Source organism: Carcharhinus amblyrhynchos, unplaced genomic scaffold (genome assembly GCF_965287045.1).
Source record: "Carcharhinus amblyrhynchos unplaced genomic scaffold, sCarAmb.v2.hapA scaffold_52, whole genome shotgun sequence".
NCBI lineage: Eukaryota > Metazoa > Chordata > Chondrichthyes > Carcharhiniformes > Carcharhinidae > Carcharhinus > Carcharhinus amblyrhynchos.
In genome coordinates this window covers 2,469,675-2,486,123 of record NW_027649793.1, presented here as the reverse complement: position 1 = coordinate 2,486,123, position 16,449 = coordinate 2,469,675, and the positions used below count along the sequence as shown (strand labels likewise).

Here is a 16,449-nt window from a genome sequence, read left to right as displayed (position 1 = left end):
TTGATGGGCGCCCTCTCCGATATTTACCCCTCCACCAAAGCTGCCGAAGGAAAGGTTCTCGTGCCGCTGTTTGTGGGATCTTGCTGTGTGTAGGTTGGCCAGGGCGGGCACTTCTAAAAGGTGCCCCCAAGGACTAGATTTGGTAAGCGGGGCGACCCCAGGTCGGTCGGCGACCTTCAAGCACCAGCAACTCACGGCGACAAAGCATTTCGTTCACAAACACGAAGGAAGCTGCCTGAGTAATGCCCCTCGCATTCCCCTCTGGGCTGTGTGGGGCTTTCCCCACTGACAGGTTTAAATAGAGCTCTCTCCCCCTCCCTCCCCTTCTCCCGCCAGCAGCAACAAGAACGCACAGGCAGAACCACAAAACAGTGGGAGCAACGCCCTGTGCTGGTGACACTGACTCGACCTGTCTGGCAAACCAACCCGTCAGACATGGGGAGGGAACGCTCGCTGATGGCTCGCGGGGGACAGGCTGACTGCAAGAACCTTGGCTTTGACCGGGCTTTGTGTGTGATCGCCGTGCTGGCTCTGGTCACTCTAACCTCTTACCTGTTCCTCTCCCAGCTGGGAATCAGACAGGTAAGTAGATTTAGCCCAATGAAGGAATCTTTCCTTTCTCTCCATTCCTGTCTCTCTCCCTCCTCCTGCATTTTCCTCTGTTGAGAATCAGTAAAACCAGGAAATTATCAATTCCAGGCAAGCTGTTTCTCGCTCTCGAATTTCTAGCCTGGAATCTCCAAACCTTCCAAATTATTGTCTCCAACTGAACTGAGAAATTAGTGGGAGCTGGGTCTCTAATGTGGCAGAAATCAGGTCTGCTCTTCCTGCTATTTTGTGATTAATGTATCCAAAGAGGATATGAGGAGAGGCTGAGGGACGTGAGGTTATTTTCGTTAGAGAGAAGAAGGTTACGAGGTGACCTAACTGAGGCTTACAAGATGATCAGAGGGTTAGATAGGGTGGACAGTGAGAGCCTTTTTCCTCGGATGGTGATGGCTAACACGAGGGGACATAGCTTTAAATAGAGGGGTGGTAATTATAGGAGGGATGTCAGAGGTAGGTTCTTTACTCAGAGGGCGTGGGATGCCCTGTCTGCAGCAGTTGTGGACTCGCCAACTTTAAGGGCGTTCAAATGGTCAGTGGATAGGCATATGGATAACATTGGAATAGTTTAGGTTGGAGGGTCATTAGATTGGTTCCACTGGTCGGCGCAACATTGAGGGCCGAAGGGCCTGTCCTGTGCTGTAATGTTCTACAATCGGATGGGGGCGATTTTCCCTTTTTGGGGTTCGATCCCGAATTTAGACACACAACAGTTGACAGAATATTATCTCCCCGCATTTCCAGGGATGGGTAGCAGCACACAACGAGGCCATTCAGCCCGGCTTGTCTGTACTAGACATGAGGAGTTATCCCCAGGGTTTATCACACCTCACCAGCGGCTCCCTCAGCCCAGCGGGAGTTACCCTCTCTTACAGGCAGCTAGGATTCACACCCCCAGCATCGACTGGGACACACCTCTCCCCACCTCCCCCTCTGAGCCCACCACCAATTGCAAGAACTTAGAAGGGAGAGATGGATAGAGACAGACAGACAGACAGAGTGAGAGAGAGAGAGAGAGACAGACAGAGAGACAGAGTGAGAGAGAGAGAGAGAGACAGAGAGACAGAGTGAGAGAGAGAGAGACAGACAGAGAGACAGAGAGACAGAGTGAGAGAGAGACAGACAGACAGATAGAGAGACAGAGTGAGAGAGAGACAGACAGACAGACAGAGTGAGAGAGAGACAGACAGACAGAGAGACAGAGTGAGAGAGAGAGAGAGACAGAGAGACAGAGTGAGAGAGACAGACAGACAGACAGAGTGACAGAGTGAGAGAGACAGACAGACAGAGAGACAGAGTGAGAGAGTGAGTGAGAGAGAGACAGACAGACAGAGTGAGAGAGAGACAGACAGACAGAGAGACAGAGTGAGAGAGACAGAGAGACAGACAGACAGAGAGACAGAGTGAGAGAGACAGACAGAGAGACAGAGTGAGAGAGTGAGTGAGAGAGAGACAGAGAGACAGAGTGAGAGAGACAGACAGACAGACAGAGTGACAGAGTGACAGAGTGAGTGAGAGAGAGACAGACAGACAGAGTGAGAAAGAGAGACAGAGTGAGAAGGAGAGACAGAGTGAGAGAGAGAGACAGACAGACAGAGTGAGAGAGAGAGAGAGAGACAGACAGACAGAGTGAGAGAGAGAGAGAGACAGAGAGACAGAGTGAGAGAGAGAGACAGACAGACAGAGTGAGAAGGAGAGACAGAGTGAGAGAGACAGACAGACAGAGTGAGAGAGAGAGAGACAGACAGACAGACAGAGTGAGAAAGAGACAGAGTGAGAGAGAGAGACAGACAGACAGAGAGAAAGAGCGAGAGAGAGAGACAGAGTGAGAAAGAGAGACAGAGTGAGAGAGAGAGACAGACAGAGTGAGAAAGAGAGACAGAGCGAGAGAGAGAGAGACAGAGTGAGAAAGAGAAACAGAGAGAGAGAGACATAGTGAAAAAGAGAGAGAGACAGAGTGAGAGAGGGAGAGAGACAGAGCAAGAAAGAGAGAGAGATAGTGAGAGAAAGACAGAGAGAGTGAAAGAGAGAGAGACAGAGTGTGAGAGAGAAAACACAGAGAGAGAAAAACAGAAAGACAGACAGAGAGAAACAGATTGAGAGAGACAGAGAAGGAGAGAGAGACAAACGGTGAGAGAGACAGAGGGAGAAAGTGACAGAGAGAAAAACAGAGAGACAGACAGACAGAGAGAAAGACAAAGACAGACAGAGAGAGAGAAAGACAGAGACAGACAGACAGAAAGACAGAGACAGACAGAGAGAGAGAAAGATAGAGACAGACAGAGACAGACAGGGAGAGATAGCAGGAGAGAGATGTAGAGAGAGAGAGAGAGAGGGAAGCAGATAGAACAAGGCTGAGGGTGGATGTGGGGGAGGGGGGTGCAGTGTGGGGAGACAGAGAAAGAGATGGATAGAGAGAAAGAGACAGGGAGGCAGAGAGAGAGAGAAGGGGGAGAAAGAGAGAGAGAGAGACAGGGAGAGATGGAGAATGATATATACGAAGGGATATGGATGTCTCATGGTGGGGGTTAGAGGGGATTGTTTCTAGCCCCCTCTCTCTGGCTGGATTACCCAGTTCCTGTTGGTGTTGATCCCAGCCGGAAGTTTCCAGGTTGTGATCAGGCAGTCCACCCAAAAGCCCAGGAAACATTGCAAATTTACATCATCTGACATGGTGGGATTCGAACCCAGGACCCCAAATCCTCCCTGGTAAGGCACCTTGGAACATTTCGCTCTGATAATGGACCCCTGGTTCAATTCTGGTTCAGGTCACTGTCTGTTCGGAGTTTGCACCTTCTCCTGTGTCTGTGTGGGTTTCCTCCGGGTGCTCCGGTTTCCTCCCACACTCCTCCCTTAGTGTCCAAAGATGTGTAGGTTAGGGGGATTGGCCATGCTAAATTGCCCCTTAGTGTCCAAAGATGTGCAGGTTAGGGGGATTGGCCATGCTAAATTGCCCCTTAGTGTCCAAAGATGTGCAGGTTAGGTGGATTGGCCATGCTAAATTGTCCCTTAGTGTCCAAAGATGTGTAGGTTAGGGTGGATTGGCCATGCTAAATTGCCCCTTAGTGTCCAAAGATGTGCAGGTTAGGGTGGATTGGCCATGCTAAATTGCCCCTTAGTGTCCAAAGATGTGCAGGTTAGGTGGATTGGCTAAAATGCCCTTTCGGGTCAGTGGGATTAGCTAAGGTAAATACGTGGGGTTACGGGAATAGGTTCTGGGTGGGACTGTAGTTGGTGTTGGCTCAATGGGCTGAATGGCCTCTTTCTGCACTGTAGGGATTCAATGATTCTATCAAATACACAGCAGGTTGCGTGTCCCTTGACCTCTGGGTCGAATAACCCCTTATATTCACATCTCTGCTATCATTTTGTACTTTAAACAGAGTACACAGAGGTGGTCACCGCAAGTTTCTATTTTCTAGTCCGTTAACAGGTGGTCCCAGTGTCAGTCGCTGGGAATCTGAAGCACAAAGGGATTTGGGAGTCATTAGTCAACATTCTCTTAAGGTTAATGTGCAGGTTTAGTTAGGAAGGTAAATGCAATGTTAGCATTCATGTCGAGAGGGCTAGAATACAAGAGCAGGGATGTACTCCTGAGGCTGGATCAGGCTCTGGTCAGACCCCATTTGGAGTATTGGACCTAGGGAAGGATGTGTTGGTCTTGGAAAGGGTCCAGAGGAGGTTCACAAGAATGATCCCTGGAATGAAGAGCTTGTTGTATGAGGAACGGTTGAGGACTCTGGGTCTGTACTTGTTGGGGTTTAGAAGGATGAGGGGGGGATCTTATTGAAACTTACAGGATACTGCGAGGCCCGGATAGAGTGGACACGGAGAGGATGTTTCCACTTGCAGGAAAAACTCGAACCAGAGAGGGCACAACCTCAGGGTAAAGGGACGATCCTTTAAAACAGAGATGGGGAGGGATTTCTTCAGCCAGAGAGTGGTGAATCTGTGGAACTCTTTGCCACAGAGGAGGCCGGGTCACTGAGTGTCTTTAAGACAGAGATAGATCGGTTCCTGATTAATACGGGGATCAGGGGTTATGGGGAAGAGGCAGGAGAATGGGGATGAGAAAAATATCAGCCATGATAGAATGGCGGAGCAGACTCGATGGGCCGAGTGGCCTAATTCTGCTCCTATGGTCTTCTGGTCTTATTGGTGTGGGGGTGGGGGGAGGGGCGGGAATGGCGATGTCAGGATTTGGACACACGTCTTTGTCTCTTCCTCCAGGAAGCGGCACTGATCGGAAAGGCTAAGGATTGCCTGCCAGTGACACGTCTCCATGACGGTGAGTGTTCCCCCTCTTCTGCCTCACATTAACCTCATAGAAATAGAAGCAGGAGGAGGCCATTTGGCCCTTTGAGCCTGCTCCACCATCCATTACGATCATGGCTGATCATCGAATTCAATATCCTGATCCCCCCCTCCCCCCCCCTCCCCCCCCATATCCCTCGATCCCTTTAACCCCCAGAGCGATATCTAATTTCTTCTTGAAATCACACAACGTTTTGGCCTCAACTACTTTCTGTGGGAGTGAATTCCACACATTCCCCACCCTCTGGGTGAGGAAATTTCTCCTCCCCTCAGTTCTAAAAGGTTTACCCCTTATCCTCAAACTATGACCCCTCATTATGGGCTCCCCCCACCACTGGGAACATTCTTTCTGAATCTACCCTGTCTAATCCTGTTAGAATTTTATGAGATCCCCTCTCACTCTTCGAAACTCCAGTGAATATAATCCTAACTAGCTTAGTCTCTCCAGACCCGCCATCCCAGGAATCAGCCTGGTAAACCTTCGCTGTTCTCCCTCTAAAGCAAGGACATCCTTCATCAGATAAGGAGACCAAAACTGCACCCAATACTCCAGGTGTGGACACACCAACACCCTGTACAATTGTAGCAAAATATCCCTATCCCTGTACTCAAATCTGCTCACTATGAAGGCCAACATTAGCCTTCTTTACTGCCTGCTATACATAAGAACATAAGAACATAAGAAATAGGAGCAGGAGTAGGCCATCTGGCCCTTCGAGCCTGCCCCACCATTCAATAAGATCATGGCTGATCTGTCGTGGCTCAGTTCCACTTTCCCGCCCTCTCCCCATAACCCTTAATCCCCTCTCTTATCAAAAACCCATCAACCCGCTTCTTAAAAATATTTAGTGAGGCAGCCTCCACCACTTCAACGGGCAGAGAATTCCAGAGATTCACCACCCTTTGAGTGAAGAAGTTCCTCCTCAACTCCGTTCTAAACCGCACCCCCTTTATCTTGAGGCTGTGCCCCCTAGTCCTACTGTCTTTTTTGAGCGGGAAGAGTCTCTCCACCTCTATCCTATCCATCCCATTCATCATCTTATACGTCTCAATGAGATCTCCCCTCATTCTTCTAAACTCTAACGAGTACAAGCCTAGTTTATTCAGCCTCTCCTCATAGCTCAACCCCCTCAACTCCGGTATCAGCCTAGTAAACCTCCTCTGCACTCCCTCCAAGGCCAAAATATCCTCGCGCAGGTGCGGCGCCCAAAACTGCACACAGTACTCCAGCTGCGGCCTCACCAATGCCCTATACAGCTGCAGCAAGACCTGCGTGCTTACCTTCAGTAACTGGTGTAGAAAGACACACAAGTCTCGTGGCACACTCCCCGCTCAGTTTATGGTCACTCAGGTAATAATCTGTCTTCCCATTATTGCTACCAAAGTGGATAACCTCACAATTATCCACATTGTACGGCATCTGCCATGTAGATACCCACTCACTCAGCCTGTCCGAGTCGCACCTCTGCATCCTCCTCACCCCGTTCCCCCAGCTTTGCCCCTCAGTTCAGTATGGTGTTGGCCGTTCGCCAGAGACCCCATCTCCTTCCTCTCTTTTCCAGAGACCCCTCGTCCCCTCGGTGTGGTGGGAGAAGGACCAAGAAGGATTGCTGTCCATCTCACAGGTAGGAATCTGGGTCTTTTTTATATATATATATATATATAGATCTCAGGCTGAACTCCCTGTGGTCAGTGTGTTGGGGAGGGGGGGGGTCGCAGGTCTGGGGGGTTAGGGAAGGCGTATCGCTCACCCCATTCCCCACCCAGTTTTTCAGAGTAGGATATATCCTCCAAACTGCGAAACCTCAGAGAGGTAAAACCCAGTCCCCAACACTTACACAGTAATCACTCCAAATCCAGAGAGAGAAATTAAACACCACTGTTTCTCTCAGCCTCCAATCCACTTCCGATAACCGCAACTGGAACTGGAATAGCTATCCCCAGTCACATGACCTAATCTGTCGCTCGCCCCCCCAGTCAAGCAATCCCAGGGAAATACTAAAATAACAGAACACTGCATTAGTTCACATTAAAATCAACATGATATCAATTATACTGCTTTAGTAACAAAAAAGGATACCAGTTACAGACAATATGGCACCGACAAAACATCCTGCAGGGAAACGTGATTACAATACATTTCTTTAAGGCACAGTATCGTCACACTATTTGTTTGAAATCAGAGTCCCCTCTGTCTGCTCCTGCCCACCTTCCCATGCCAGCTACAAGATGGGCAATGATTACTGTGGGTCAGTTGCTTTGGCAAGGAGCTAAACCGGGTGTTAGCTTCAGAAATAGCAGGTGGGGTTGCCCCTTATGGCACCCGCCCAATAACTGTGCCACGTGGGGGCAACCCTCAGACCACCCTGAAGCCTTATATAGACCGGGAGGGGGAGTGGCGGGGCAGGATGGAAAGACAGCGATAGGTCGGAGTTAAGGAGAGATTGACAAACTCAACTAATGTCTTGGGAACCCGGGTTCCAATCCTGCAGGTTCAACTTTTTTAAAAATCTGGATTTGATTTGGTTTATTATTGTCCATGTATTTGGAGACAGGGAAAAGCATTGTTTCTTGCGAGCTATACAAAGCATACCATTCATAGAGAAGGAAAGGAGAGGGTGCAGAATGTAATGTTACAGTCATAGCGAGGGTGTAGAGAAAGTTAATGCGAGGTAGGTCCATTCAAAAGTCTGACGGCAGCAGGGAAGAAGCCGTTCTTGAGTTGGTTGGTACGTGACCTCAGACTTTTGTATCCTTTTCCCGAAGGATGAAGGTGGAAGAGAGAATGTCCGGGGTGCGTGGGGTCCTTAATTATATTGGCTGCTTTTCATAGACCCCTACAGTGCAGAAAGAGGCCCTTCGGCCCATCGAGTCTGCACCGAACACAATCCCACCCAGGCCCTACCCCCATATCCCTACATATTTTACCCGCTAATCCCTCTAACCTAAGAATCCTAGTACACCAAGGGACAATTTTAGCACGGCCAATCAACCTAACCTAATCTTTGAGCTGTGGGGGGAAACCGGAGCAAACCCACGCAGACACGAGGAGAATGTGCAAACTCCACACAGACAGTGACCCGAGCCGGGAATCGAACCCAGGTCCCTGGAGCTGTGAAGCTGCAGTGCTAACCCACTGTGCTACCGTGCTTTTCCCGAGGCAGCGGGAAGTGTAGACAGAGTCAATGGATGGGAGGCTGGTTTGCGAGATGGATTGGGCGACATTCACGACCCCTTTGTAGCTTCTTCCACGAAACCATTGTCGGAAAAACCCATTTGGTTCGCTGGTGTCCTTGAGGGAAGGAAATCTGCCGTCCTTACCCGGTCTGGCCTACATGTGACTCCAGAGCCACAGCGATGGGGTTGGCTCTCAACCGCCCCCTGGACTGTCCGAGCCAGACACTCCGTTCAAGGGCGGCTAAGAATGGACAACAAATGTTGGCCCAACTAGAGACACCCAGGGCCCACAAATGAATGAAGGCATGGGATTGAGGCAAAGGGACTGTTAATGGTTCCTTAGGGTTGGAAGTGTGCTAATAGTGGCAAAGGAAGAGTAGTGGAATATGTTGATGGGAAAAGAGATATTGGCGCTCAATGGGAGCACAGGGGTCATCGGGGGGGGGGCATGGTTGAGTTTGGACAAGGGGCAAGAGTGGGAACAGAGCAGATCTAAGAGAAGACAGAGATGGGTTGGGCACCTCCTTCCATTGCCATCTTCAATTTCACCCCAGTATTGTCCTCTTCCCCTCCTCAGCCAATTACAGGGCACTAGGAGCCAAGAACGTGACCTGGCAACCGCCGAGGGACCTCCCCCCCGGCGTGGCATTCACAGATAACGGTCTCGTCATCAGATCCCCCGGTGCCTACTTTGTTTACACCCAGGCGGTGTTCCACGGCGCCCGCTGCCCGCGCCACGTCGTCTACCTGAGCCACAAGCTCGCCCGGCTCTCCGCTTCCTACGGCACCGCGGTCACCTTGCTGAGTGCCACGAGCTCCGTCTGCCACCCGCTGCCCGCGGGCGGCCTCCAGCCAGCGGAGCCCTGGTACAGGACCATCTACCAGGGGGCACTGTTTGAGTTCCAGGAGGGCGACCGCATCTTCTCGGAGGTCAGCGACAACGCCGTGCGTTACGTGGACACAGAAGCAGAGAAGACCTACTTTGGGTTGTTTGCTTTGTGAGGGGGGCTTGGGGGGTGGGGGGGGGTGGTGCGGGGAGCTTTGGTCAAATCACGGACCACCCCCCACCCCCCCCAAACCCTCAATCTCACCAGGTGAGAAACAAGGACAAGAGAAAACGTCAATGGATCAGGGATGAAACTGCCGGGAATCCTTGGATTGCTGGGTTTGGGAGGTTGGCAAAGGGAGGGAGGGAATGGGAATGGGAGAGGGGGGGGGGTCAAGGGAGGGGAGAGGAAGAGAGTTCCAGAGATTTGTCACCCTCCGAGAAAAATAAAATTCTCCTCATCTCCGTCATAAACAGGTAACCCCCTGTATTTTTAAGTGGTGACCCCCACCGGTTCTAGGTTCTCCCACAAGGGGTATCATCCTCTCCACCTCCACCCCGTCCATTACCCCCTCAGCGTCTTATAGATTCCAGTAAAGCCACCTCTCACTCTTCCAAACTCCAGCAGATACAAATCGAACCCCCTCCAACCTCGCCTCGTAAAACGTTCCAGGTAGTCGGCTGGTTGGCACGCTGGTTAGCACCGCTGCCTCACAGCGCCAGGGACCTAGGGTTTGGCTCCCGGCTCGGGTCACTGTCTGTGTGGAGTTTGCACATTCTCCCCGTGTCTGCGTGGGTTTCCTCCCATAGTCCAAAAACATGCTGGTTAGGTGTACTGGCCGTGCTAAATTCTCCCTCTGTGTACCCGAACAACCTCCCCTCCACCCCGATGACCCCTGTGCCCCCACTGAGCACCGGTATCTCTTTTCCCATCAACATATTCCACTACTCTTCCTTTGCCACTATTAGCACACTTCCAACACTAAGGAACCATTAACATCCCTTTGCCTCAATCCCAAGCATCTTGGCGACTAGGGGATTTTCACACTAACTTCATTGCAGTGTTAATATAAGCCCACTCATGACAATAATTACAAAACTTTAGTATACCTTCCCTGAACTGTCACCAATGCATTCACATTCTTTTTTGAATAGGAACAGCACCGTATCACAAAATGTATTACATTTGACACATATACGCATAGACTGTATTTTAATTGTGTGTAGATATTTAATTATTGATGGAATATATATATTGCTTTGACACACAGGCTAGTTCCCAGTGGTAATCGGGGGTTCAGGAATATCTCAGTCCACAGCTCCTGGCACAGGCTAAGATTTTCGGAATTTTTGGGACTCTATAATTGCCCACTCGTGCTCCCACTTCGCCCACCCTCAACTCCACACTTTTCCATCCATACATTTGTACGGTTGGGAGTTGGGAAGTGTTCCATACAGGAACTGAGGCCAGTGAATGGGAAGCTCTTATTCTCAAAGTGCACTGACAGAGGGTTTAAAAACACATTCTCAGTACGTGTCGGGTAAGGGCTGGATCTGTTCCGCTGATCAGGGTGGGAGAGTGATGACTTGTTACGCTGAAGGGTTGGTTGGCACAGCGGGTTAGCACCGCTGCCTCACAGCGCTAAGGACCTGGGTTCGATTCCCGGCTCGGGTCGCTGTCTGTGCGGGGTCTGCATGTTCCCCCCGTGTCTGCGTGGGTTTCCTCCGGGTGCTCCAGTTTCCTCCCGCACTCCGAGAGACGCGCTGGTTAGGGTGCATTGGCCGCGCTAAATTCTCCCTCAGTGTTACCCGAATAGGCGCCAGAGTGTGGCGACTCGGGGATTGTCCAGTAACTTCATTGCGGTGTTAATGTAAACCTACTCGCGACGCCAATGGATAAATAAATGAATAGATGCAGTCAACCGTAAAATCCCTACACTGCAGATGGAGGCCATTTGGCCCATTGAGCTCACACTGACCTCAATCCCAAGGCCCTCTCACCATAATCTCACGTAGTTACCCTGCTAATCCCCCCGACATTAAGGGGCAATTTAGCACGGCCAATGCACCCCAACCCGCACGTCTTTTGGAGTGTGGGAGGAAACCGGAGCATCCGGAGGGAGCCCACGCGGACACGGGGAGAATGTGCAGTCTCCAAGCCAGGAATCGAACCCGGGCCCCTGGTGCTGTGAGGCAGCAGCGCTAACCACCGTGCTGGTTTACTGGCGACAGAGCTTTCAGTAAAATATTTCTGCCTGAACAGAATTGAAGTTCTGAAGTGGAGTCGGGATTATTCACTATCGCAACCACTACCCAACCTCCAATCCAAGGTGGAGGTGAAAGGCTTTCTGTCGAGTTGTCTTGAAGAATTCTGTGTTTGTAGGGCACTGACTCAGCACGCTGGGAGAGTCATGCGCCACGCGAGGTTAACCGCCTTCTCAACCCATCACAGGAAGGCATTGTGCGTCAATGTACCAACTCGCAGGCCTAAAAATAGATTCCAGAAGAATTCACACCTTTCGGGGAGTGTCCCACTCGCTGTGATCTAACTGCCCCAAACAGAGTCACTGAGATCTGGAAACAGGCCCTTTGGCCCGCCTCGTCCATCTCAACCCAAACCAACCTGCCTGCATTTGACCCATATCCCTCCAAAACATTCCTGTCCATACGCCTGTCCAAATGGGCCCCGAACACTGGCCCAGCCCATGAGAGATTAAGGCAATGATATTCAAGGTGGATGGAACTTTGGTCGACAGGGGGAGAGCCAGGAGTCATTACGATGGTCTATCGCTTAGCAAAGGGCACCAAAATGCTAGACTTGCCCCATTGCCTTCCACAGTCCGTGCAAGCTTACAGAGAGAGAAAGAACTTCCTGACGCAGCTGTACATGTTTATCATGTTCAAAAGGAGTGGAAGCACATCAGGGTTTAAAAGCTAAAGACAGGTCCAACAGCTGGTGGCATGGTTTGTAGAAGACCCTCTCCAAAGAATGTACTCCTCCAGCTTGTTAAACTGTGAATATGTGACCCCGTGCTCTGTCCGCAGAGTTAACCTACAATTAAAAGAGTGATTAAGTATCTTTTTTTGGAGGGTCACTCAGTTCCCTGATTCTCAATCCTCCAGTTACTGGCATAGCCAATATCCCTGCCCTTAATTTCCTTTGGGATTTAAGAGTACGGAATTCCGGAGGTACGTGCGAGCATATATATTTTCGCAGTCCCAGTTGGTGTTTAACTGGACGGGAAGATGGAATCCTAACCGTAACTTTTACTTTGTTTTTGGAACACGCAGAGGGACGGAGAGTCTCCGAGCTGTCCATTAGTCTCCTACGGCAAGAAAATAACATTTCTTAGACAAGGAAACTTTGTCGATAATACAATACTCTCTCAATTCCACCCCGCCCCCCTTCACCTCACCAATGTACTCAGATTACATGTTGCATGATATATCTTCTGTTATAATGTTCTCAGTAAATATACAGTCCCTTTAAGCCCACAGGATGACTGTGGTCAGACATATGCCTCCACTCGGAATCCAATCAGCAGAATCCACCCATATGCCATGCACAGGAGGTGATGGTCTATCGCTAGATTATTAATCCAGAAACTCAGACGCTCTGGGGTCCTGGGTTCGAATCCCACCACGGCAGATGGTGTAATTTGAATTCAATAAAAAACATATCTGGAATTAACTGATGACTATGAAACCATTGTTGATTGTCAGAAAACCCCATCTGGTTCACGAACATCCTTTAGGGAAGGAAATCTGCTGTCCTTACCCGGTCTGGCCTACATGTGACTCCAGACCCACAGCAATGTGGTTGATTCTCAACTGCCCTCGGGCAACTAGGGATGGGCAATAAATGCTGACCAGTGAGCAACGGCCACAAATTGATAAAACAAAAGTGAACTTATGTGGATTTTTCATCAAATCCCACATCTCAGATGATTCTTACACCATGAGCCAACTTATCTCACTGGGCTATGGCTTCCGCCCCAGTGTTTCCAAACTCCACTCTCAAGGTGACACACTTTAGTATCCTTTTTAAAGCAATGCTTTTCCTCAGTTGTTCCCAACAAGGATCCGCTTCCAGGTTTTACAACTCTCCTTTCAATATTCCTTTGCCTTGAATGCTTTCACAGTATTATACGAAAAGTGGTGCAGTCTCGAACTGCTTCACAGTTCACCTGCCAGCTCATGGGCTGTAGCGAGATACCACAAACCTCAACTAAATTAACCAATTGCTCCACATTTTAGCTCTGTCTTTAACTTTGATGAACAGTACCCTGTTCCAATTCCAGTTTCTTTGACTTTTCGATCTCTCGTTTCCATAACTAGCCGTTCTCTAGGCTTTGGGAAGTCTGCCTTGCTCTGCTTCTATTTCTGTCAGAGCTGGTCTCTCTATAGCTTCCCAGATCCATCTGCTATTAATTCTGTCTCTCCTAATGTGGCCCCTGGTTGCTAAGCAACATCTCCCTATTCTTTTCCTCAAGCTCCTGTTTAGCATTCCCATCATAAACTCTCTCAGAACAATACAGGCGAGTTTTGAACTGGAACTAAAAGCCCCATCACACACAAACACCTTTCTTTAACGTGAATCCAATGAGATTTGTACCCTTTCCTGCACAGGCACTCAAAATTAAATTCACTTAAATCTAGAATAGAAGGAGGCCACTCGGCCCATCGAACCTACACCAACAACAATCCCACCCAGGCCCTACCCCCGTAATCCAATGTATTTATGCTGCTGACAACAGATGAATGAACATCGCTCGACAATCACCAGGCAAGACTGTTCCCTTCCTGTTGGCGATCACTTCAGTGGTCACGGGCATTCAGCCTCTGATCTTCGGGTAAGCATTCTCCAAGGCGGCCTTCACGACACACGACAGCGCAGAGTCGCTGAACAGAGACTGATAGCCAAGTTCCGCACACATGAGGACGGTCTCAACAGGGATCTTGGGTTCATGTCGCACTATCTGTAACCCCCGTGACTTGCCTGGGTTTGCAAAACCTCACTTACTGTACTGTCTGGAGACAATACACATCTCTTTAACCTGTGATCAGTGCTCCTTCCACTCACATTGTCAGCCACTTCAGGTCTTGAACAGCAGGTTAGGTGTAAGGATTCGCATTTTAATCAGTAATCTCTAAACTGTCTGTGCTTTATATGCTCTGTCTGAGGCCAGAACTCTCCATTCACCTCACGAAGAGGGAATCCCTTTGAAAGCTAGTGAGTTTACTATCAAATAAATCGGTTGGACTAAAACCTGGTGTTGTCAGACTTTTTACTGTGTTTACCCCAGTCCAACGCCGACATACCCGCATCACACTGGTATCCCTGACAGTAATGAATAATTTAGCCAATCCACCTAACCTGCACATCTTTGGACACTAAGGGGCAATTTAGCATGGCCAATCCCCCTAACCTGCACATCTTTGGACACTAAGGGGCAATTTAGCATGGCCAATCCACCTAACCTGCACATCTTTGGACACTAAGGGGCAATTTAGCATGGCCAATCCACCTAACCCACACATCTTTGGACACTAAGGGGCAATTTAGCATGGCCAATCCCCCTAACCTACACATCTTTGGACACTAAGGGGCAACTTAGCATGGCCAATCCCCCTAACCTGCACATCTTTGGACACTAAGGGGCAATTTAGCATGACCAATCCACCTAACCTACACATCTTTGGACACTAAGGGACAATTTAGCATGGCCAATCCACCTAACCTGCACATCTTTGGACACTAAGGGGCAATTTAGCATGGCCAATCCCCCTAACCTGCACATCTTTGGACACTAAGGGGCAATTTAGCATGGCCAATCCACCTAACCTGCACATCTTTGGACACTAAGGGATAATTAGCATGGCCAATCCACCTAACTTGTACATTTATTTTATTTAATTTTGTTTATTTATTAGTGTCACAAATAGAGTTACATTAACACCGCAATGAAGTTATTAGTCACCTCACCTCAGCACCTGTTCGGGTACACCGAGAGAGAATTTAGAATGGCCAATGCACCCTAACCAGCGCGTCTCTCAGACTGTGGAACAGAACCAGAGCACCCGGAGGAAACCCACGCAGACACGGGGAGAATGTGCAGACTCTGCACAGACAGTGACCCAAGCCGGGAATCAAACCCGGGTCCCTGGCACCGTGAGGCAGTAGTGGTAACCACTGTGCCACCGTGCCGCCCTGTACAGTGTCAGATTGCGCAGATCCAGACTCCCACTTTTCATTGCCACCCAAGGTTTCTGAACAGTGTGTAAGTGATCATGTACAAATGCATATTATTGGCAATGTGCAGAGTCACAGAGATAGGGAACAGGGTAGACCGTGTCGGGGGAAGGCTCAACAGCACCACCTTCAGGTGTAGTCAGTGAACTGTCATCAGTAACCTGGGCTGGCTGGGATTGTGGTTAGTACAGACTTGATGGGCCGAATGGCCTCTCTCTGCACTGTAGGGCTCCCACGATTCTGTGGTTCAATGTGAGCCAGTTGTGGGATTCACCACAACCCTGCCCTGAAAGGTTTTGGCAAAACAAAAGACTGGCATGGCTCAGAAACGTTTGTCAGAACAGAATTAATAGAACCTGTCATTCCGGGGAGATTCTAGCTGATTGTAAACAAAGAGTTAGAAGGGAACAGAGAGCGAAACAGGGCAAGGGAGATGAAATACAGAGAAACAATGACAGAGAAACAGCGGGAGAAACAGAGAGAGAAACAGTGAGAGAGAAACAGTGAGAGAGAAACAGTGAGAGAAACAGGGAGAGAAACAGTGGGGAAATTCTCCCAAAATTTCTGAATTGTTGGGAAGATTTGTCTAGATCAGGCCTGTTAATCTCAGTGCAGCTTCCGTTCCGAATCTGCGTGCTCTGGGTAACGCCAAGTTTGCAATCATGAATATCATCAAAAACCCGGGCTGGGGGTGGTGGGGAGGGTGAGGGGTGGTGAGGGGGGGAGGTGGGGGGTGGGGGTGGGGGTGGGGGGACGTATTCACACTGGAGTCTGACAGCTCTGTAACTCTGCGCGTGCGCGGTGGCCCCTATCTGTCAGTCTCGATGGCTCTCCGGCTCGCTGTGCTACCAAGTGGGCGAACAAAAAATGTATTTGAAACATTAGTGAGTGAATTTATTTTATCCATGTGTGGGACATGGGCATCGCTGGCTGGGCCAGCATTTATTGCCCATCCCTAGTTGCCCCTTGGAGGGCAGCTGAGAGTCAACCACACTGCTGTGGCTCTGGAGTTATATGTAGGCCAGACCGGGGTAAGGACGGCAGATTTCTTTCCCTAAAGGAAACTAGTGGCAGATGAAGATAAAGACAGATAAGGGGATCAGTGCTGGGTCCACTGTTATCTGTCATTTATATTAATGATTTGGATGAGAATATAGGGGGCATGATGTTTGCAGATGACACCTAGATTGGTGGCATAGCGGACAGTAAAGAAAGTCATCTCCAATTGCAATGGGATCTTGATCAATTGGGCCAGTGGGCTGACGAATGGCAG

General features: G+C 49.6%; 1 protein-coding gene across 1 annotated transcript; it reads left to right on the top strand.

Annotated features, from left to right (window-relative positions):
- The first annotated feature begins 435 nt into the window (after positions 1 to 435).
- LOC145337555 (tumor necrosis factor-like) lies at positions 436 to 9,107 on the top strand. Its single transcript, XM_080182347.1, has 4 exons — positions 436 to 582; positions 4,783 to 4,894; positions 6,483 to 6,545; positions 8,675 to 9,107. Exons 1-4 carry the CDS (start codon positions 436 to 438, stop codon positions 9,097 to 9,099), a joined length of 747 nt encoding a protein of 248 aa, XP_080038473.1. The 3' UTR covers positions 9,100 to 9,107.
- Positions 9,108 to 16,449: the final 7,342 nt, after the last annotated feature.